The sequence below is a fragment of the Diplotaxodon limnothrissa genome, linkage group LG13, assembly GCF_057381915.1.
Source record: "Diplotaxodon limnothrissa isolate DT_005_m linkage group LG13, D_limnothrissa_male_GT1.1, whole genome shotgun sequence".
NCBI lineage: Eukaryota > Metazoa > Chordata > Actinopteri > Cichliformes > Cichlidae > Diplotaxodon > Diplotaxodon limnothrissa.
Window position 1 is genome coordinate 33,111,783 of NC_140608.1, and position 24,467 is coordinate 33,136,249.

The 24,467-nt window shown below is 42.9% G+C and overlaps 1 protein-coding gene across 1 annotated transcript; it reads left to right on the forward strand.

The window, feature by feature from the left end:
* The first annotated feature begins 285 nt into the window (after window positions 1–285).
* Window positions 286–23,498, forward strand: LOC146620566 (neurotrypsin). Its single transcript, XM_085369631.1, has 14 exons — window positions 286–357; window positions 3,181–3,220; window positions 4,535–4,777; window positions 7,639–7,774; window positions 11,842–12,017; window positions 16,045–16,192; window positions 18,500–18,678; window positions 19,086–19,227; window positions 19,328–19,536; window positions 19,630–19,771; window positions 20,107–20,385; window positions 20,518–20,640; window positions 21,493–21,773; window positions 23,099–23,498. Exons 1-14 carry the CDS (start codon window positions 286–288, stop codon window positions 23,419–23,421), a joined length of 2,493 nt encoding a protein of 830 aa, XP_085225757.1. The 3' UTR covers window positions 23,422–23,498.
* Window positions 23,499–24,467: the final 969 nt, after the last annotated feature.

Below are 24,467 nucleotides of genomic sequence, written 5' to 3' on the forward strand. Positions count from 1 at the left end.
GACCATAGACAAAAACGCGTCATACGATTTTAAGGTGAAGGTGAGAGAGAGAGAGAGTGCGTGAATGAGTCAGTGAGAGAGAGAGAGGGTGGGTAGCGATATTGGTGTGCCCTTTCCTCTCCAACAGCGCGTCATTTTTAGCTCTGGAGCGACTTGGACGTCGGTACCTCGGTTAAAAGCGGACAGTATCCTGTGTGTTTCGTATCGAGGAAGGATTGTCAGAGGCCGTGAAGACTTGGTGAATGTGTGCGCTGGCAGTGTAGAGAATATGGTTTCCTCAGCACGATGGAGCAGAGGAAAGCTGTGTCCGGATTTGTCCCGTGTTGTCTGTTACTGGCGCTGGCGGTGTCTGCAGAGGTGAGCACGCTGCTGCCCAACACGCTCAGCCTATATAAAGCCGTCTTTGTCGCGGAACACATTGTGTCAAGTAAACCGGGACACTGGTCTGTGCCATGCTGAGTTTAAACTGTTTGTATGCGCTCATCGCTTTCCGTCACACTTACATTAAGAACAAATCAAAACAAAGGCAGAGATAAATACCGTATTTATTTTAATAGCTCGCTGGCAAATTTCCAGATGTCTGTTGCACTATTACTGGAACTCGCTGCCTCCATTTTCGCCTGATATTTCTATAGTGCTTCGTATCAACTCTTAGAATTGGTAATGACATATCAGTTTATTTATTTATTTATTTGACTGTTCATGAAACTGCAAGACCTGTTAAATAATAGCAAAAAACTCAGTAGTGCCGTCACAAGCAGGTTTTTCTCAAAACATCAATAGTTAGACCGATAGTCACAAACGGTGGTCCAACGTAGGCTGAAGACTTTCTCACTCGTGCCCTTTTTTAAATTAAGAGCGAATTTTAAACCAGACCTAGATATCCAAATGTGGAGGGAATGTAGAGATCCGTTTCCAAACATGATTTTCACCTCAGTTTTTTTCCTACAGGCCTTAGATTATACCTGATTGTACAGATGGCAAGTTGCCTGTTCCAAGGATTCAGACATGACTTGAACATCGAGTACCAAGCACCCCTCTGCCCTCTGGTAAAGAACAGCAGGGAAATGAAATTGGTTAGAAATGCGTTTAAATATTTTGAAGAGTTAATGATCTATTTTCACAAAGTGAATAACATGAAGCACTTTTTGGAGGATATTGTTTTACTGACCACCCACTTTAACAGCAACACATTTGAGCCCATTCTAATGTGCTATAGTTCACAGAAAACCATTATCAACGCAGCTTCCTTCTTTGTTGGCGATTGGTCAGTGTGCTTCATAATGTAAGCAGGTCAAAGTCTACACTTTTATTTGTGTCACATCACTGCAGATAAGTGTGAATGCTTCAGAGCCTTTAAGGAAATTCCTCTGAATATCTCAAAGGGATCTCTTCAAACCATACAATCCATTTAAAAGAAGCTAATGGAAAGAAACTTTACAATATTCTCTCCTTCTTATGGAAAAAAAGATGAAGTATTTGGGGGCCCTGTGGGGGCCCTCTGGCCACAAGCACTTTTTACATTTGCTACTAGTGGGGCCAAGTTTTTGTCTAGTAGAAAGACACGACAGGCAAGGTTGAACAATAAAATAACTGGAGGGAGAAATATTTATTTTTTAATTTAATCTTCATATTATTTTTTCTGTTCCTCCTTTTAATAATGTATACTTTGTATACTTTATTATCCCGTAGGAAATTACTCCTCTGCATTTAAAACATTTACTGAGTAGAGCAGTGGGCAGCCACCAGTCCAGCGCCCGGGGAGCAGTGTGTAGAGATGGTACCTTGCTCAGGGGTAGCCGTTTGGTGGATTTGAACCCCGACCCTCTGATCATGGGGCGAACACTCTACCTACTGCTGCTAAATTCTGACAAAACAGAATATTTTCTGAGCCCTGAAAATCTTAGAAATATGGTATCTAAGCAGATTCTTACTCTGGATGGCATTACCTTGGCCTCCAGTAACGCTGTGAGGAACCTTGGAGTCATTTTTGACCAGGACATGTCCTTCAATGCACATATTAAACAAATATGTAAGACTGCTTTCTTCCATTTGTGCAACATCTCTAAAGTTAGAAATATCCTGTCTCAGAGTGACGCTGAAAAACTAGTTCATGCATTTATTACTTCCAGGCTGAACGACTGTAATTCATTATTATCAGGAAATCCTAAAAACTCCCTGAAAAGCCTTCAGCTGATCCAAAATGCTGCAGCAAGAGTCCTGACAGGGACTAGAAAGAGAGCAGATTTCTCCTGTTTTGGCTTCCCTTCATTGGCTTCCTGTTAAATCCAGAATTGAATTCAAAATCCTGCTCCTCACATACGAGGTCTTAAATAATCAGGCCCCATCTTATCTTAATGACCTTGTAGTACCATATCACCCTATTAGAGCACTTCACTCTCGCTCTGCAGGCCTACTTGTTGTTCCTAGAGTATTTAAAAGTAGAATGGGAGGCAGAGCCTTCAGTTTTCAGGCCCCTCTTCTGTGGAACCAGCTTCCAGTTTGGATTCGGGAGACAGACACTATCTCTACTTTCAAGATCAGGCTTCAAACTTTCCTTTTTGCTAAAGCATATAGTTAGGGCTGGACCAGGTGACCCTGAATCCTCTCTTAGTCACGTTGCAATTGGCTCAGGGTGGTAAGGGTTATACTGTACTTCTTCATGCACCTTTTTTCACTCACTGGGTGTTTATACACCACACGGCTGTGGCAGATGGCTGCCTCTTCCCGAGCCTGGTTATGCTGGAGATTTGTTTCTGTTAAAAGGAGGTTTTTCTTTCCCACTGTCACGAGCACTTGCTCATATGGGGTCATAGAATTGTCGGGGTTTTCTCTTCGTTATTGCAGTCATGTTGGTGACCTGTTACTAATTTAATTCACCTAATTATAATTAGGTGAATTCAATTAGATAACTATAGTTGCAAAATGTTCCTAAACAGACATCCCAGACTTCTTCTCAACATTTTTCAGTGTTTTGTTATGAATTAAAATATTGCTTTATCAGCTTTTTAAAAAAATGAACTACATCTACATTTGACACAGTAAGCCAGCCTTTATGGTTGTATGATATTTCATTATAATATAATAATAGAACATTTAGTTTTGTTAAAATCTGTATTTCTTGTTGCTCTGTAATTCCTATTCACATTGCGTTCCACGGGGTTTGTGTTTCTTTAACAGATTTCTCAATGGACGCACTTCAATGTAGTTCAGAGTGCAGGTAAGTTATTTTCTGTATTTGGTCTTTGAGATCCAGCTGGAGGGGAACGAAGCTCCATGTGCTAAGCACTATATGTACATACCTGTCAGTGCAGCAAGTATCAGTGAAATCAGTGAATAAATAAGTAATTTTGTCAGATAAGGAAAACATTTTAGGTGAGCAATGTTTTGCCAGTGCTGAGGAATAGTCCTAGACTTGGGTTGAGTAAATCAGGGTGTGGAAAAGCTGCAGATTGCTGGGGAGTGCCTTCCTCACATTGTTGGCCATGGCATCAGTGTTAAGCTACCAGCTTGATATATATTTCCCTTTCATAGAAGTCCAGAAGCAAATTATTATTGAAGTCTCTCATCTCAGGAATTGCAACAACTGTCATTTTATATCTAACCTAAGCTTCGTATCTAAAATCCTGGAGTCGTTTCGCAGGTTTGTGCTCAGTTGTCTGGCAAAAAGCTTTATGAACAATTCCAGTCTGATTTCGTCTTCACAGAATAGAACGAGCCTTGATAGAAATCACTATCGTGTATTCCTTATGTCACCTGACTTCAGTTTGGGTCTTATGTCTAAGAAATGTTACATACACAACAGTGATAAAAACAAAGAAAAGTAAAAATGAGGTAAGTTAAAGAAGAGTAAGGCTGACAAGAGAAAAATAATAATGGTATATATCCTATAAATACTACACCACAAAAAGCAAAATAGATGGCATTCACATCTTGCTGAACCCATCAAAGGATGGGAGCTTGAGTCTGCTCAGCATCACTGTTGGTCCTCCAGTCCAGTCGGTCATTCAGGTGATTGTAACAATAATAATAGGAATAATTTTTATTAGATGCATTTGATCGCAGCCAAAACATGAAAATAATAATAAATGTTTCACTTTCTTACGTTGCATAAACAGAGCACTTTGCAACTTATCACAAAAACCAGCTATGAGACAGTTGGGAACGAGTAAATAAATAACTAAACACAACCAAAGTTAGGGTACAACAGTAGCTCTCATAGTCAGACTCCTCAGCAAGACGGCGGCAGCAGAGAAGCCACTCCCCTTTATTCCAGATGTTTCATCTACATGTTGGAATTAGTGTCTTTTTATCACACGTGCTCTGTTTGTGCTGAAGTAATGTTTACACTGAGTGAAGGCTTACTATTTACAATCATTTTTCTATTTATTTAACCTCGTCTCTCTCATCTTTTTAACATCTTGAAATGCTCTGTATAAAGAACCATTTGTGTTTGTATAAAATGAAAAGTTTGTATGGAATGTGACTTTATTAACATGTTGTCTCACTGACGGATGATTGTCTGTGTCTGCAGTGCTGCTGTCCTGTTCAGAGGGTCTCACTAAACTGGGCCACTATAATGGCTCGGTTTCTCACACAGACGCAGGCTCCCCATGCTTAAAGTGGACTAACTTCCCAGACTACATGCAGCAGTATCCAAACCGAGGCCTGGGAGACCATAACTTCTGCCGAAACCCAGACAGAGAAACCAAACCGTGGTGCTTCTTCCGAAAGACCTCTGGAGCCATTGGATGGGCTTATTGTGATTGTCATCAAGGTGAATTAAGGGTGGGCAGCAGGTGTCTGAAGATGGCATGTAGTCTAAAACACCTTAAGTGGTCAGAAAGTGATCAGATTGCTCTACAGGGAGTGCAGAATTATTAGGCAAGTTGTATTTTTGAGGAATAATGTTATTATTGAACAACAACCATGTTCTCAATGAACCCAAAAAACTCATTAATATCAAAGCTGAATGTTTGTGGAAGTAGTTTTTAGTTTGATTTTAGTTTTAGCTATTTTAGGGGGATATCTGTGTGTGCAGGTGACTATTACTGTGCATAATTATTAGGCAACTTAACAAAAAACAAATATATACCCATTTCAATGATTTATTTTTACCAGTGACACCAATATAACATCTCCACATTCACAAATATACATTTCTGACATTCAAAAACAAAACAAAAACTAATCAGCGACCAATATAGCCACCTTTCTTTGCAAGGACACTCAAAAGCCTGCCATCCATGGATTCTGTCAGTGTTTTGATCTGTTCACCATCAACATTGCGTGCAGCAGCAACCACAGCCTCCCAGACACTGTTCAGAGAGGTGTACTGTTTTCCCTCCTTGTAAATCTCACATTTGATGATGGACCACAGGTTCTCAATGGGGTTCAGATCAGGTGAACAAGGAGGCCATGTCATTAGTTTTTCTTCTTTTATACCCTTTCTTGCCAGCCACGCTGTGGAGTACTTGGACGCGTGTGATGGAGCATTGTCCTGCATGAAAATCATGTTTTTCTTGAAGGATGCAGACTTCTTCCTGTACCACTGCTTGAAGAAGGTGTCTTCCAGAAACTGGCAGTAGGACTGGGAGTTGAGCTTGACTCCATCCTCAACCCGAAAAGGCCCCACAAGCTCATCTTTGATGATACCAGCCCAAACCAGTACTCCACCTCCACCTTGCTGGCGTCTGAGTCGCACTGGAGCTCTCTGCCCTTTACCAATCCAGCCACGGGCCCATCCATCTGGCCCATCAAGACTCACTCTCATTTCATCAGTCCATAAAACCTTAGAAAAACCAGTCTTGAGATATTTCTTGGCCCAGTCTTGACGTTTCAGCTTGTGTGTCTTGTTCAGTGGTGGTCGTCTTTCAGCCTTTCTTACCTTGGCCATGTCTCTGAGTATTGCACACCTTGTGCTTTTGGGCACTCCAGTGATGTTGCAGCTCTGAAATATGGCCAAACTGGTGGCAAGTGGCATCTTGGCAGCTGCACGCTTGACTTTTCTCAGTTCATGGGCAGTTATTTGGCGCCTTGGTTTTTCCACACGCTTCTTGCGACCCTGTTGACTATTTTGAATGAAACGCTTGATTGTTCGATGATCACGCTTCAGAAGCTTTGCAATTTTGAGACTGCTGCATCCCTCTGCAAGATATCTCACTATTTTTGACTTTTCTGAGCCTGTCAAGTCCTTCTTTTGACCCATTTTGCCAAAGGAAAGGACGTTGCCTAATAATTATGCACACCTGATATAGGGTGTTGATGTCATTAGACCACACCCCTTCTCATTACAGAGTTGCACATCACCTAATATGCTTAATTGGTAGTAGGCTTTTGAGCCTATACAGCTTGGAGTAAGACAACATGCATGAAGAGGATGATGTGGACAAAATACTCATTTGCCTAATAATTCTGCACTCCCTGTGTATATGGATGTGGGAGCGCTATGATGATGCACAACTGATTCCAATTATTTCAGTGATTATTCTTTTCCATCAGTTTATTTGTAGACAGTCTTAAAGGTAATAAAAGTATATTATGGGTATTAGGATGATGATTGTTTCAAGTTAGGTGTTGTGGGGAAACCAAACAAGGTGCCAACTCGTTGCAGCAGCAAAGGCACTCCATCCACCAAGGAAGCACAACTGATGACTCCTCTGAAACAGTGAACATTTTGGAGTCTGTAGATAAAAGACTGTTCTGATGCACACCTGTTGCTACTGGAAATTCTTCACAGTGAGTTTCAGGCTCTGTTTGGTTGGCTTGAGACAGCTGCTGTTGTGATTTGGTGCTTTAGAGATAAAATTGAATTGAACTCAGTGGTGTCCAGCCAGCAGCAGGTGAAAACACTCGCTGCAGAAAAGCAGTCTTCCAAGAGTTGGTGACATCCCTCACCAAGGGAATGACCTGCCTACTCTGCCTGAGTAGAAAATAAAAATAATTTAATAAAACTGTTATCCTTCTTCAGGCCCACAGTATGAGTAGTGTTTTCAAGCATCCAGGAGACGGTAAGGAGGCAGGCTTCAGCATCAGTGACCAGTTTCCCAAGGTGATCTTGGGCTATGTTATGTTCCAGAGCCAGAGAAAGTTAGTTGAAGAGGCTCCAGTGTGGACCCGAGGACCTGGTGTCCTGTCCTCAGCTTGTCCTGTCCTCTCACAGGGATGGCTGTTGCCTCTGGTTCTCTGGTTGTCTTTTGGGAGCCTCCCCGTCTGGGGCCTTTGTCATGTTGCGGCTGCAGTGGGCTTGCAGTTGTCATCAAGTTGTATGGCCTTAGGGCTTCAGTGCTTTTGGGGGCTGCAGATGGCCTGGGTGCATCCTGTATATGCATTCATTTCATTATCCCCTTGTAGATTCAATTTTGAAGCAAAAGCCTTTCTATGTCTTTCTGCGATTGTCTTTTTCCTTTTTAAGCATATTTACCTTTGCTCAAAGTGACAGGTTACAATTTAAGCGTTCCACACAGTCCACAGTTTCCTCTGAGTAGCTATGTTGTATCGTCATAGGTGCCAGTGACACTTCACTTTTGGTAGAATGATCAAACCACTGATTTCATAAAGATTCTTGTTTAAAATGATATTTTATTTTGTTATTATTGTACGAGTTCTGCTTGTTGAAGTTCTTCCTGATGTGTGTAGGTGCAGTCAGACTGGTGGGGGGTTCAGGCAACAGTGGCCGTCTGGAGGTGTATGTGAATAACAAGTGGGGCGCAGTATGTGACACACACTGGACTGACCGTGATGCCAGTGTCATATGCAGACAGCTTGGACTAAGGTAATGGCAGAGCTTTAATTTTAACCCAGCTGAGGAACACACACATGAGTAGCTGTGGCTCAAGTAGTAGAGTGAGGCATTTACTAATGTAATGTAGTTCCTGCTTCGGCAACATACAAAAAGATGGCAACAGAATCCTTTCAAGAACAGGTGACCACCAGAGTTTAAATGTATTACTGTGCTTGTGCAGAAAATGTGGTATTTAACTGTTATTATGTATGTCTTTTAATGTCTTTTCAGCTGCTTGTTAATGTAAATATAGATCAAAGATAAGACTATTAGCAAACCTATGAAATTAAAGGTTATTGCAAAGAAATCAAGCACTGTGCTTTTACCCTAGCATTTCTAAACTTGCTAGTTTTTATTATAGACCATGAATTATTTCTGTTGGCCGTGTTTGTCACTTGAGAAAGCATCATGCCAAAGGCTAAAGAAATTAGTTCATTATTATATTTTATAGTATCATCATGAAATTCACAGAACAAAACAAGTCTGGCAGAGGTAGGAAGCAACCATTTCAAAGACTCAGGCACTAAAACAGATGTGTCCAAAGACCCCAGAACTGCTGCCAAGACACTCGTGAATGATGTAGCCAAGTAGTTTTAAAGAAGATGATCACTGGAATGGACTGAGGCTGCAGACCAACAACAACTACACTTCTGCAGAAGAGACACCTTCAAGGACACCTGGACGAACACTATGCATATCTGTGGGGTGGCTGTAGCTCAGGTGGTCGAGCTGTCACCTGCTAGCTGGAAGGTTGTTGGTTCTACTCCAGCAGCATGCCAAATATCCTTGGGCAAGATACTAACCCCACGTTGCTCTCCGATGCATCCATCTGAGTGTGAATGTGTATGAATGTTAGTTAGATAGCACTAAAAAAAAACTAGATGAAATGAATGGGTGTGATTTGGAGAAGGAACGAGTTGCATAAAAGTGCTTTGAGTACTCAGAGTAGAAAAGTGCTAAGAACCAGTCTTAAAGGTAATATATATATATACATATATACATACATACTGTATATTAGGGGTGCAACGATACTCGTATCGATATTGAACCGTTCGATACAGTGCTTTCGGTTCGGTACGCATATGTATCGAACAATACAACATTTGTAATTTATTTTATCAACTTTTCTGCAGTGCAGCCTAGGCGGAGTAGTCGAACGCAGATTCACTGAGCGCAGGGCAAGCTAGCGAGACAGAAGTTAAGCTGAAGGTAAGCGAGTCATGGACTAAAGTAAAACAGTATGTTGGATGTGCCACAATGCTCAATTACATGGGTGGGAACTAGTGTGTTAGCGCAGTTAGCTCGTTAACGTGTTGGCCGTCCAGCCCCACGCACGGGGCGATCGGCGGTAGCTCGTTAACAGAGATTTGCCGTGTTGTGACGTTAACGTCATTTCAGATTAACGCTTACAGCACTAGTGGGAACACAACGAGTATGACTGCACATTTACTCCGACATCATCCTAGTGCAAAGACAAGTGGAAGCAGACAAAAACAACAAGCAGCATGCTACAAACTTTAGCCGAGTCATTTAGACAGCCGTTAGCACAGGATTCTCCTTATGGGCACCTGATATGTTTAGTATGCTGCTGAGAATATAGCCCAGAAGAAGCAGATAGTATTGCTTTTACTTTGGAAAGAGACATTTCTCTGTAATAAACTCTTTTCCAAAGATGAGTGATTCCTCAATCAGATAGATTTATTATTTTATGACTTTGTTGTTTCAGCAACATTAAATTTAAAAACTGTACCTTTGAGTTAAAGTATATATTTATAATTTTAATATATGACAAATTAAAAAAGCATGAACATTTTTTTGTATCGAAAAAATATCGAACCGTGACACCAAAGTATCGAACCGTGAATTTTGTGTATCGTTGCACCCCTAGTATATATACACATGTGGTTCTGATGAGACAAAACTAGAGCTCTTCGGGTACAGAGACAGAACCCAAAGAACAGTATCTCCACAACGAAACACGATGGTGGGAGTATTACGCTGTGCAGATACTTCGGTGTGTTTGAGGACTCTCATCATGAAGAAAGGAGGACACGCTGAGATCAGCTCTTAGCTGCAAAACTGGGTCTGGGGTCATCGCTTTGTCTCCCAACATGACGAGAGCCAAAACACACGGTGCTCCCGATGAAGAACAACCCGACAAGACCAACATGTTATCTAGTAAAAAGGACACACTGCTGACTATTAGGATCCGTTTGGTGATATTTATTTTTGTTTGTTGTTGTTTTTTAGAAATAATGTTGTTTCTGTGTTCAAAGTAAAAATAATGTAGGCATCCAAAATAAAAAAGGACAGTTGGAAAAGGTGTGTTAAAAATTCCTTGTTCTGGGAATATTTTACATTTGAATTTTGATATGAGGGAATTTTTTCCTCATCTTTATATAATCAGGCAGCAGATCTGTGCTTATGAGGATATTGCCTGCTAAATTGCAAAGGCAAGCATCGGAACGATGAAGAAAGGTGATTTAAGTGAACTTGAGCTCGGCGTGGTTGTTGGTGCTGCACAGGCTGGCAGTACTAGAGCTGAGTAATTATGAAAGTGCTGATCTCCTGGGCACAGAGAATGGCCCAAAAATAGAAACAAATCAGTGAGTGACTGTGTTCTGTACAAAATACCTTTTTGATGCCAGAGGTCAGAGGGCAATCACTACACTGTTTGAAGCTGATAGGAAGGCAACATTAGCTTAGTAGCTCAAATAACCACTACTTACTTAAGCCTTAAGGCAACCATTATTTTGATTTGGCCTTAAATAAATAGTACAGAATTGAACTGAAGAAGAGCACGACATGTCGAACCTTGGCCCACAGGTAATAGTAGTATACTACCTCCCGTCATCTAATACCCAGAAACTGGGGTTACAATTCACACACACTCAGCAGGAGAAGAGAAGACTAAAACATTGCAGTACTTTGGTCTCCATGGTCTCTAGATCTCTAACTGAGAAACTTCACGATGTGGTGGAATTGATAAATTGGACGACCAAAATCTGCAGCAGCTGCATGATGCTGTCATGTCGGTATCGATCCAAATCTCTAAGAAATGTTTCCAGCAATTTTGTGAATCAATGCTACAAAGAATTAAGGCAGTTCTCAACCAGTGAGACATGCCTGCATACCAAGACAGTGTGTACAAACACACTGGGACAAGTTGATGTTGCAGGTGATGTGAGGTCGAGAGGGACGGATGTCCCCGCTGGCCGCCCCTGTCATTACAGCTGAGAGGGAGTGGAAGGTCTTTAATGTGAGTAAAATTGATCAGGGCTGAATCAGAGCTTTATAATAATAATGGGATTTTTTCTTAATCAGAGACAAATCAGAATATAAGTTTGATATGTTAAATGATAACATGATGTGAGTACATGATCCATCTTTAACCTGGTAGATTAGTGTGTGAATGCGTGTGAAGGAATGTGAGAAGATAAGAACTGTCCACATTTTAACTGAAGGAAGGCGTGTTAATGGTTGACCACAGAACCATAATTCATATGTGATTTTGTTGATAGTTGTTTATGGTTCATACTGATCAGAATATTATCAGGTGTATTAAAATGAGTATGTATAAGTTTAACACAGAATAAATTAGTAAATAAATCTATGTAATGATTCTAATCAGGCCTCACCGAGAGACAGTCTGACCTTGGTGTGTTTTACAGGGAGGGAGGGGTGACACTGGGCAGCCACTAATCTCAGAAAATGTCTTATAAAATATATGATTTCATAAAAATAAGCTGATATAATAATCTTCATGTGAGAATGTGCTAAAGACATATCTAGAATCTAGAATTACATAAACTCGATGAAACATGAATTATATCCATGTGTGGTTAATGTTCCAATATGCTATGTTAAGAATGACACAAAAGAAGAACATGCGCAGTTTAAACTTTGTGTTAAATTGTGTAAGTTAGAGAGAGGATGATAAGGTGTGGGTGATTAGATGTAAATAATGTGATTGGATGTCCCACTGGGTGAGGTCAGATATATGCTGCCTGGATGATCGTTGAACTAAGAGTGTCTCTGTATATGTACTTTTCATGCAGTGAGATTGGTATAGCCCTACAGCATTCCTACTTTGGCCCCAGTCCCATCTTCCAATATGAGCGTCTAGGCTGCCGTGGTAACGAGAATTCCCTGCTAGAGTGCTGGAACAGGAAGTTTGCCACTGGAGACTGTAACCACGGAAACGAAGCAGGGGTGCTTTGTGCTGAACCTGAAGGTGAGATTTGTGACCTTACATCACAAACAAACTCAAAATTACAAAAAGAATTACAAAATTACTTTATTGTAATTTTGTAAGTTCTGGACGCTCCAACGCGTCCAGAACTCTGCTGCTCGTATCATCACCAGGCACCAGGACCCCTTCTATCCATCACATCACTCCTGTCCTGGAGCAGCTTCATTGGCTCCCGTCAAATATCGCATCAATTTCAAAATACTCTTGTATACATTTAAGGCTATTCATCATCTCTCCCCTCCATATCTCAGATCACCATCCCATCTCGGTGTCTCAGATCTTCTTCTTTCTCTCTCCGTCCCCTCTCCCCATCTTGAAATAAAATGTATTATTATTATTATTATTTTTATTATTTTCTCATGTTTGTCTACCACCACTATGTCCGGTTGGTTAGCCACCACCATTTTGTCCGTCTGTATCTGGAAGTCCCACAGGATCTTAGCTCGGTCATTCTCCACCACCCTTGGGGGCATCTCCCATTTTGACCTCGGGACTTCCAGGTTATACTCGGCACAGATGTTCCTGTACACTATGCCGGCCACTTGGTTATGGCGTTCCATGTATGCCTTGCCTGCTAGCATCTTGCACCCTGCTGTTATGTGCTGGGTTGTCTCTGGGGCATCTTTACACAGCCTGGGGTCTTGCCTGGTGTGATAGACCCCAGCCTCTATGGATCTTGTGCTCAGAGCTTGTTCCTGCCATGATTAGTGCCTCTGTGCTGTCTTTCAGTCCAGCTTTGTCCAGCCACATGGTAGCAGCGCTACGGGAGGAAACTAGAGTCACAACTCCAACAGAGTGACTCTAGGAGCCTGTGGCGGGGACTAAGGACAATAACGGACTATAAAGCACCAACAACCGGTATGACGAACGCAGCCGTGACTCTGGCAGACGAGCTGAACACTTTCTATGCTCGCTTCGAGGCTGCAGCTAAGGTCTCCAACAATGCTAGTGTTAGCGGCGCTAACGGCTGCAGACAGGAAGATACTGCCAGCACCGGAAACGTGCTCGTCATCTCCGAGCATGAAGTAAGGAGAGCCTTCAAGAGAGTGAACACCAGGAAAGCAGCAGGACCAGACGGCATCCCAGGTCGTATCCTAAGAGACTGCGCATACCAGCTAGCTCCTGTGTTCACTGAGATATTCAACATCTCTTTATCTCAGTCGGTGATCCCCACATGCTTCAAAGAGTCCATCATGGTTCCTGTCCCGAAGAAACCCCACCCTGCTTCTCTCAATGACTATCGCCCTGTAGCCCTCACCTCAGTAGTGATGAAGTGCTTTGAACGCCTGGTCAGAGACTTCATCATTTCTTCACTACCAGACACACTGGACCCACTACAGTTCGCTTACCGTCCAAATCGTTCCACAGACGATGCCATCTCTCATCTCCTCCACACATCACTCACTCACTTGGACACTAGAAGGGGGAATTATGTTAAAATGCTCTTCATAGACTACAGCTCTGCATTTAACACCATAATTCCCTCCACACTCACCACCAAGCTGGAGCATCTGGGACTCAGCTCATCTATGTGTCTGTGGATCTCCAACTTCCTAACTGGCAGACCACAGGCAGTAAGGATGGGCGGACATGTCTCAGCCTCCACCACTCTCAGCACTGGAGCCCCCCAGGGGTGTGTTCTGAGCCCCCTGCTGTACTCTTTGTACACATATGACTGTGTGGCCACTACCAGCTCCACCACCATCATCAAGTTTGCTGACGATACCGTCGTGGTGGGCCTGATCTCTGATAACAACGAGACGGCCTACCTGAAGGAGATTAGGAATCTGGAGAACTGGTGCCAGAGGAACAACCTCCTTCTAAACGTCAGTAAGACAAAGGAGCTGATAGTGGACTTCAGCACTAAGCAGGAGAGGAACTACCAGACCCCCGTCATCAACGAGTGCCCAGTGGAGAGAGTGGACAGCTTCAAATACCTCGGAGTTCACATCACGCAGGACCTGTCATGGTCCTGTCACATCAACACCGTGGTGAAAAAGGCCCGACAGCGTCTCTACCACCTCAGACGCTTGAGAGACTTCCAACTGCCCTCCAAGGTGCTCAGGAACTTTTACTCGTGCACCATAGAGAGCATCCTGACGGGAAACATCTTAACCTGGTTCGGGAACAGCACCATGCAGGACAGACGAGCTCTACAGAGGGTTGTGCGATCAGCTGAGCGCACCATCCGCTCCGAGCTCCCTGACCTGCACTCAATCTACAGCAGGCGGTGCTGGACCAAGGCCAGGAAGATCGTGAAGGACCTCAGCCATCCCAACAACAGACTGTTCTCTCTGCTGAGGTCAGGAAAGCGATTCCGCTCCCTGAAGACCAACACAAAGAGACTGAGGAGGAGCTTCTTCCCGCAGGCGATACGGTCTCTCAATCACAATCACACCACCACACAGTACTGACCCACACATACAGTTCTTACACACACACTGGACTTTCTGGACTTTGGTTTCACTTCATCACTTAAATCACGCTGCTGTTATTGTGTATATATTTATTTATATTTCTTCATACATTCTTATATAGTTCTATATTGTGTATTTTGTTGTACAGTTATTTTATTTTCAACTTTAATTTATATATTTTATCTTATTCTCCCAGTTAAATTTACCCTTCATTCTAATTTGTGTTGTACAGTTATTTCATTTTTAACCTTAATTTATATTTTATTCCTTCCTAGTTAAATTTACCCTTTTTAATTTTTCATATTTATTTCCTATCTTATTCATAGACTTTTCCTTTTTTGTTTTCTTTAGGTCACGAGCAGTTGTCCAAGCATTTCACTACATATCATACTGTGTATGACTGTGTACGTGACAAATAAAATTTGAATTTGAATTAGAAATTTTGAATTTGATTTCTGGATATCAGCCACCTCCTCTATCTGCCGGTGGTACATACCGTGCAGGGGCCTGTCCTTCCATGCTGGTTCCTCGTCTCCCTCCTCTTTCTTGGGTTTCTGCTGCCTGAGGTATTCACTGAGCACTCGGTCAGTTGGGGCCATCTTCCCAATGTATTCTTGGATGTTCGTTGTCTCATCCTGGACTGTGGTGCTGACACTCACCAGTCCCCGGCCCCCTTCCTTCCGCTTAGCGTACAGCCTCAGGGTGCTGGACTTGGGGTGAAACCCTCCATGCATGGTAAGGAGCTTTCTTGTCTTTATGTCAGTGGCTTCTATCTCCTCCTTTGGCCAGCCTATTACCCCAGCAGGGTACCTGATCACGGGCAGGGCGTACGTGTTGATGGCCCGGATCTTGTTCTTACCATTCAGCTGACTCCTCAGGACTTGCCTGACCCTCTGCAGGTACTTGGTGGTTGCAGCTTTTCTAGCGGCCTCTTCATGGTTCCCATTCGCCTGCGGGATCCCCAAGTACTTGTAACTGTCCTCTATGTCTGCAATGTTGCCTTCTGGTAGTTCAATCCCCTCAGTTCTGACTACCTTCCCTCTCTTTGTTACCATCCGACTACACTTCTCCAGTCCGAACGACATTCCAATGTCATTGCTGTATAGCCTGGTAGTGTGGATCAGTGAATCAATGTCTCGTTCAGTCTTGGCATACAGCTTGATGTCATCCATGTACAGGAGGTGGCTGACAACTGCTCCGTTCTGTAGTCGGTATCCGTAGCCAGTCTTGTTAATGATCTCACTGAGGGGGTTCAGGCCTATGCAGAACAGCAGTGGGGACAGAGCATCTCCTTGGTAGATCCCGCACTTGATGGTGACTTGTGCTATGGGCTTGGAGTTGGCCTCTAGTGTTGTACGCCACATCCCCATTGATTTCCTGATCAGTAATTAGATTTCATCAAGTTTCAAGAAATTAACCAGCTGCTGCCCAGAAACGACTGAATTTGTTGGCTTCAGTACTTACTTTTCACTCGTTCACCTCGCTGCATCATACTGTTGTTCATTCAAAACAATAACATTAATAACAATAATGAACAAGAGTAACATATTACTGTCACTAGTATACAAATGGTTGCTTCAACACTTTGCCAGGTACTGGAATCCCTTTAAGGCTGGCAGGAGGCCTGGAGGAATTTGAGGGGCGTGTGGAGGTGTACCATAACGGCAGGTGGGGAACCATTTGTGATGACCAATGGGATGATCTTGATGCAGAAGTGGTGTGTCGACAGTTGGGCTTGGGGTAAGAAAAAATCAGCTGCTGCTACACACAGAATGCAAGATCTGTCATTGTATGTAGTGGTCAGTGGTCAATTAAACACCTGAAAACTAAGAACAGGGCTAAATACACTCAGGGAAAGAAATACAAGAACCAATATAAACGTAAAAACAACCCGGAGTCACAAAAATGACAAAACCTGAAAGCCCCAAAACACAAACGACTCAGGACCACGGCAGCATCGCCTCCCTCCTGTTACATATAAAGTCCTTCCATGTAAAAGTCTTAATGAACAATGAGTTCAGGGCTTTAGGTGAGCTTAACTATCCCTACATTCAAATTTCAATTGAAATGAAGTTTCTGCAGAAGAAAGTCTGTATTCACTCGTTTGTTTGAACCCTGCTCCAAAACCTTCTGTGTCACTTTTTGGGGGGATGTTGCATGCACTCGGTGCCGACAGGTACGTATCGCTCTGCTCCACATCCCCTCACACCATCTGCATCTATGTAGCTTGGAAAACAAATGACTGGACTTCTTTAAGTTGCTTGTAACTTACAGATCCTAAGATAGACAGGAGGTAAACCACTCGAGAGTCACACTTTAGAAAGTTCTGCAAAGCAACTTACAGAAGTCCAATCGCTCCTGAGATTAGCATGACCTGGATGACTGAGAACCTACACAGACTTATTAAGCTCACCCGTACACACTCATAGCTTAATAATTTACTGTACCATAGATTCCCGATAAACCATTTCTCATCTTAATTTATCGGCCTCTATAAAGCTGTGACATCACCAGCAAAATGCATTATGGGAACGTTGTTTACACAAGCCTAAGTTGATAATGGAATACATGACATAGATGCTGCTTTTGGGTTTGAAAATTAAATTGTGGACGTTAGAAACTCATCAGAAAGGTGGGCTGCTGTTGTAAATGACCATGATGTAGGCCCTTCAGGGCAGCTGTGACTAAGGTGGTAGAATGCATCGTCTATCAGTCGGTTTGTCAGTGGATTGATCCCGACTGCTCCAGCCGTGTGCCGAAGATGCCCCCGATGAAGCCATTGGAGTGTGAGTGTAGAAAGATAAAAGTGTTATGTGACTGAGTGAATGAGAATTGCAGTAGAAACAAGTCTGAGTGCTCAGTAGACTAGAAAAGCTGGTATATACGTATTAGTCCATTTACCATGTTTCCAGAATGGAGTAAGATTTCTGTGCTTTCCAGCCTGGGAGCAACAACAAGGAGCTGAGGTCATGAAGCCAACAATAGTGTAGTTGGAAGGAAGACAACAGTTCAGAAAATGTGTTTGGATGATCACGGCATTGTCACATTGGTAAGTTAAACCACATGTAACTGTTTACATGTCATACAGCTATTGCTGCACCTTAGATGTGGCTGTAGTTAGATGGCAGCTAGAGTCGAAGAACGTCTTCATGCTTTTGTCTTTAAGAAACAGCTTTGAAAATGTGCCAAAGCTAACACAAACAGTATCTTTGCACTTTGATTTTAGACAAATTATCTTATGAAATGCAACATTATAATTCACACTGGGTAACATTGTTACAACTTAGACATGCAGAAGTCAATGTGGCTACTTCTCACCAGTGCAATTAAGAACAAAGACTGTAATGCAATGAAATATTATGCCATAATAAGTAACATATAACTACTTTATGCTTGAATGACTTTTATTTTACACTGTTGTCCTTATAGACAGAAGGTCCTGAGTGTAGCCAGGCCCTTTCTGTGTGCAGCTTGCATGTTTCTCTCCATGTCTGTGTGAGTTCTCTCCAGGTATTCTGGCTTTCTCCCAAAGTCCAAAGACATGCAATTAGTGTGGTTAGGTTAACTAGTGATTCTAAACTGCTCATAGGTGTGAGAGTGAGCGTGAATGGCTGTCTGTCTCTCTGTGTTAGCCCTCTGATAGACTGGCAACCTGTCCAGGATGTACCCCATCTCTCGCCCCAATAAGGTAGCTGGGATAGCCTTCAACCTCCCTGCAACCCTGAATTGGATAGTTTAGTCGAGGACCCAGGATGCAGACTTGTGGTAGAGTTAATAAATAAACAGCAAATCTTTATGAGGAGATGAAGAAGGTCCAGAATCTGGAAAAACAACGTCTAAAAGTCCAACTGGGAGACATGTGAGGGCGGGATCTGAGGATCAAAGATAACACAGGAAAACACTTAATTATATGCAGGATCACATACCAGCACTAATGCTCACTGTACATATATTTGGACCGTACATCCGCAGCTTATTCATGTATTCGTAATATATTTCTGGTGTCTTGTAGTGCATATGTAAATTCAGAATTGTCCTGACCAACAGGGGTGTTGCCAAAGCATGGACGCGGGCCCACTTTGGCCAGGGTTTTGGTCCAGTTTTGCTGGCTCGGGTTCAGTGCACAGGCAATGAACTCTCTCTAGAAGATTGTCCTCATAGCAACTGGGAACAGCACAACTGCGAACACATGGACGATGCAGGGGTGTCTTGCAATCCATATACAGGTCAGAGCCAAGGAAGGAAGCACACACCAACCCCAGCCTCTATGTGACTATAAAATTCGAGTGACGATCAGCTTTTTCTTCAGGTCTGGTGTGTTTACGTGCACACTGTGTGACTTATATATATTGCTCTGAATATTTTTTTTTAATCCTAAGACTTTGATGACCTATTTTTTCCTTTAGAGCCGCTACAAGGTCAACAGTCTTTTGTTGTGGGTAAAATTTCCTGTGAGCTTTTGTTAACACTGTTCAGTGAGTTGGTTTTCACCTTTAGTTTTGTGTTGATATGCTGCTTTTAGTAATTATTCAGCTAAAGTCCAACCTAAACGTAGCAGCCTTTGAAAGACCTAAAGCAGTAAAACAAGTTGTTCATACTTACAAGTGTGTAATTTAGCGATGCGTGGTCTCAGATGGTGCAGTTCGCCTGGTGGGAGCAACCAGCGACCGGGAGGGTCGCGTGGAGATTTACTACCAGGGACAATGGGGCACTGTGTGTGATGACAGCTGGACTGAGCTCAATGCCCAGGTAGTGTGCAGACAGCTCGGTTTCAGGTCAGTGCGTCTTCATATCACACAACAATAGTCTGAGTGAACTTATAGGGAACTATTGTTTTTGTTGTTTATCTCATTCATGCATTTTCCCTGCCTGCAGGGGGCGAGCAGAAGTGGCTCCTGAGAAGGTGTATGAAGAAGGCAATGGGTTGATCCAGCTGGATGAGGTGCAGTGTGACGGGACAGAGACCACTTTACTGGCCTGCACTCATTCTCAGTGGAGACAACACGACTGCTCACACAGTGAGGATGTAGGTGTTCTCTGTCACAGTGATGCCAATGAGATACAAAGTAATTACGCACCCATAGGTACGTTTCTGAGTAGCACTACGCAGACCAACACCAACTCAGCATTTCGCTGTGGCAGTAACGACACATTGTCCCTCTGATCTCTGTTTTCAGGCCCTCTGGTGCGTTTGGTTGCAGGAGAGACCAGGAGGGAAGGCAGAGTGGAAGTGTTTGTTAACGGCCAGTGGGGAAGTGTGTGCGATGATGGCTGGAATGACGTTAATGCAGCTGTAGTTTGTAGACAGCTGGGATTCACGTTAGTATGACAACATTTTTACAGATATATTTGTCCTAGAAGGCTGTGTCAGTGGTTTTTCCTATTGTAAGTGAAAAGTTTCATCCTCTTGTGTTCTGTATTCAGGGTGAAAAGGAGCTTATGGTTATGATTCATATAGGTGGCTGTAGGAGAGTGTGTGATATCGCAAAGTGCATAACAGCAATGAATAAAGCTGTATATGAATGTGTGTGTGAAGGGTGAATAAATGCCTGCGCAATGCAGAAGCAGGCAGTAGTAACAATATAGCACACACAATGACATATACACTCATACAATAAAAGAATAAGTGTTTTGTCTCCGTGCTGTCCTTGCAGTGGCGTGGCTAAAGCTCGATCTATGGCGTATTTCGGTGAGGGTCAGGGTCCAATCCATCTGGACAATGTGCGATGCTCAGGAACTGAAACATCCTTAGGCCAGTGTCCAGCTGAAGGACAAGAAGGCCATGATTGTCGCCACAGCGAGGACGCAGGTGTCATCTGTGATTATACACTAGATCCCACGGGAAACGGTGCCTCAGCAATGCAGAGCTGTGGCCGCAGACTCAGTCGTCAGCGTCGTCAGCGAAGAATCATAGGAGGAGAAAAGTCACTGAGGTTAGCGTACACGCACATATGCACTCAGAAGTTTCATGTCAGTGGGACATTTTTGCTGCTTGAGAAGTCTCATGGCAGTTTGACAGTGTCTTTGACTGAAACAGCTCTGAGAGTCTGACTCTTTGATTTCAGGGGTGAGTGGCCGTGGCAGGTGTCCCTGTGGCTCAGGTCTCAGTCTAAAGGCAACCATCCTCTGTGTGGCGCCTCACTCATCAACTCCTGTTGGCTTGTTACTGCTGCCCACTGCTTCAAGAGGTAGGAGGCAGTTCACTCACATTGTTTCTAATGTGAGTGATGTTGGCCCACCGTCTTCAAATCAAGCCATACCAAATGACTATCAGAGCTGGCCTACTGGTATTATACAGCTAATATATATATTGTTTAGTATTAAGCTTTGCTTGTTCCATATTCAGGTTTTCAGCAAAACTTGTTTGAGTCCATAAGAAAAGATTCATTCTTATATCTAGAGGAAGATTTTTTTTCAATAAATATTAATGTTAGCCCGCGACCTTGTTCCAGTTTTGAATTTTGGCCCACTGTGAGTTTGAGTTTGACACCCCTGCTTTAGAGGCTCAACAGTTGCATGTATCTCGTTTTTCTAACAGGAAACATGCCTTCGTTGTTCTGATAGTTCTGTATTTTGCCTGCCTATCAGCTCTGGCATTCAATTCAGTTCAATTCAATATTATTTACACAGCGCCAAATCACAACAACAGTCGCCTCAAGGCGCTTTATATTGTAAGGCAGACCCTACAATAATACATACAGAGAAGAACCCATCATATGACCCCCTATGAGCAGCACTTTGGCGACAGTGGGAAGGAAAAACTCCCTTTTAACAGGAAGAAACCTCCAGCAGAACCAGGCTCAGGGAGGGGCGGGGCCATCTGCTGCGACCGGTTCAAGAAAATAAAAGACATCTAAAACCAACCAGGAAATATTACAAGTATGAATTCAAGTAATTAAAAAAGAACGCCAGTCTGCTTTCTTAAATTCACCACGTGGTTACAGTTTTATTTCATTAAACTTCAATAAACACTTGATTAGCTAAGATGAAATCCCCCTCAGCTTTAAGACATTAAATAGGGATTTTCTTCTCACCTCCAGATTTGGCAGAGACCCGGCGCGATACGTCTTACGTCTCGGTGACTACCACACCGTGGAACAAGATGACTTCGAACGCACGTTGTCCCCAGAACGCATCATCATTCACACAAAGTACCACAGTCAAAGCTGGGAGTATGATATAGCCCTGCTGCGTCTGAAAGGCACAGAGGGAAACTGTGTGGCATTCAACCCTCACACTGGTGCTGTGTGTCTGCCAGAGCCAGGTGACAAGTTGGAGAAGAGGCTGACTGCCTGTGTAATAACTGGCTGGGGCATCACAGGTAAGTTTCACGGTTGATCTGATATCCTCGTGTTGGTGTTGTTCCCAGATCATCATACTAAATGTTGTTCCAGGATCAACGTTGCAAGTGACCAATCAGAATGTTGTGACGTCATACTTTTGCGACTTCGGGAAAAACCGGCGTAAAACAAAAAACTGTACTTAAACTGCGTGAAACCGCCTCTGTCCACCGATCAACGGACCCTGACCCTAACCGTAACCCTTTAATAAACAGTAAGCAGAATTGATATTGTCCTTGCAACATTGGAATTTCATAAATTCACGAATGGCTTGGCGCGCAAAGGAATAACGTCACAACAATGTGATTGGTCACTTGCAATGTTGAACCTGGAACAACATTTTCATGATGGTCTGGGAACAACACCAACACGAGGATATCAGATCATCCAAGTTTCACTGCAGGCTCGCTGCTCATCATCTGTCACCACGTTTCTTTGCTGCAGAATATGATGGTTCAATCTGTCTTTAGATTTGTTCTTTTTTCTTTACAGAGCAGAAAATGCAACAACAGTTTATGTAATTATAGTGTCCATATATGTAAGTGTAGCATCTGGAGAAGACTTTGGGACAGAGTCACATGGTGTCCTCATTTTAAGCTTTTACCTTCTAAAGAACAGAGAATCCATCCACATCAGATTTGTTCTTTGTTTTTCAGTATATATTTGTGCAAAACAAGTGATCAAGTTTAGGGGAACACACCAGCTCTTGTTAAACATCAAAATCTGACTTTCACTTTGATCCAGTAACAATCCTCTCTGGGATGGGCTGCACATAGCTGGCAGGTGGTGGGACCTTACAAATGTGTGGAGAAAAGAACAACTGAGAAACAATAATATTTTTGTGAAGCTTTGATCAACAGTCCTGTATGTTTACTCCAATATTCGCGGCTCTTTGTGGTTTGTGGTGGATTCAACGATATATACGGAGATGATGCACAAGCTGACAGTATAACGATTTATTATAAAGAATTCAGTGAGTGAATCTAATCAGCATCAGCCTTAAATATAAACTGATGTCAGCTCATCCTGATGCAACTAACACTGACCATGAACACCATGTCTGCTGTGTACCAGTCCAACATACTGCAGTATGTGGTGCCAAACCACAACAGCAGCTGCCTCAGTTTACATTGTAAGACAAAGAGTCTACAATAATACACAGAAACTTTGTACTGCAAACTTCACCAAAATAGGTCTACAGTATTTTCATCCACCAGTGTTTTTCAAATTCAGGATTCATTTCTATCAGGTGTTTCATTCTCATGTAACTGAGACTTTCTTCCATCTTTTCTATGTCTGCTGCCAGACTCAGAGTACTCACACACCCTGCTCCAGGCCTGGGTCCCTCTGCTTCCAGCCTCGACGTGTAAGAAACGATATGGAAACCGCTTCACCAGCCGCATGCTATGTGCCGGGAGCCTGTCGAAGCACCACCGTGTGGACAGCTGCCAGGGTGACAGTGGGGGTCCGCTGGTTTGTCAGGGGGAGAGGGGTCACTGGGTGCTGACAGGAGTCATTTCGTGGGGTCATGGCTGTGGTAACCCCTCTTTCCCTGGGGTTTACACTCGTGTTAGCAGGTTCCTGCGATGGATTAACAAGGCTATCAACAAGCCCTACAAGAACCAGTGATCAAGAGAAACAATCAAACAATCCTGCGTCATAAAGTGATTTCAGAGCTTTAAGAGGAAGTAAACCTGCTGGGTGTTACACCTGGAACCTCACACTAGACTGGTTTGGATCATCTGATTAAGTTTCCAGATTGTTTCATCATGGATTTGATTGCCACAGTATGGTATTTTCAGTTTCATCAAACACATTTAGAAATTAGACAAAGATAACACAAGTAAACACAAATCAGTTTCTCAATGAAGGGAAGAACTCCAAACCTAGATGGAGCAAGTCCACTGGAAAGATCTGCAGGGTCACATGACACATGCATGTGAGGCTTTGATTAACCGCACACAGAATATAGGTTTTGATAACCTGGTCCACAGAGCAGCAATGTGTGAGAATGCTGATATAAAACCCTTATTTCAGCTGATGTTGTGGTTACTTGGTGGGTGGTCTAAATATGTCGTTTCTTTTACTGCTGCACATTTAATACGCAGCTGATCCCAAATAGTCAGCGTACTTAAAAGGAAAAACTACTTGTTACAGGAACATATGCACCCATTTACAGCTTGTCACTCCATAGTACTTTTCCATAATATGCATCCAGTATGTCAGTATTATAATGTTTATGTCATGTATGTATGCACAGCCTTTAATTATTTAAGAAAAAATCTGTGCTGACTTTGTTAAGTTATACAAATTAAAGTTGACCAATTAAAAAAAACCTGGTAACCACAAATCAGTACCAGCTGGATGACCATATCTCCATTATTATGAAAATGAGGTGAAATGTTTGCCCTCCCTCCAACAGAGTGCAGGGACTGTAGAATCAAAATCAAGGTGCACTGAAGCTGTTCTGGTCGCGTGTGATGACCACTCATGTTATTAAAATAATTTATGTTGTTTCTTCTCCTTGATTTGGCGCCCACAACCCTCTCACTGTTATTCATTCAGTTAATTTCAGTTTTATTTATACAGCAGCAGTCACCTCCAGGGGCTTAGGCCTATATTGTACAGAAATATTAGAGAGAAAACCCCAACAATCTGCTGCTGTGAGGCCCCAT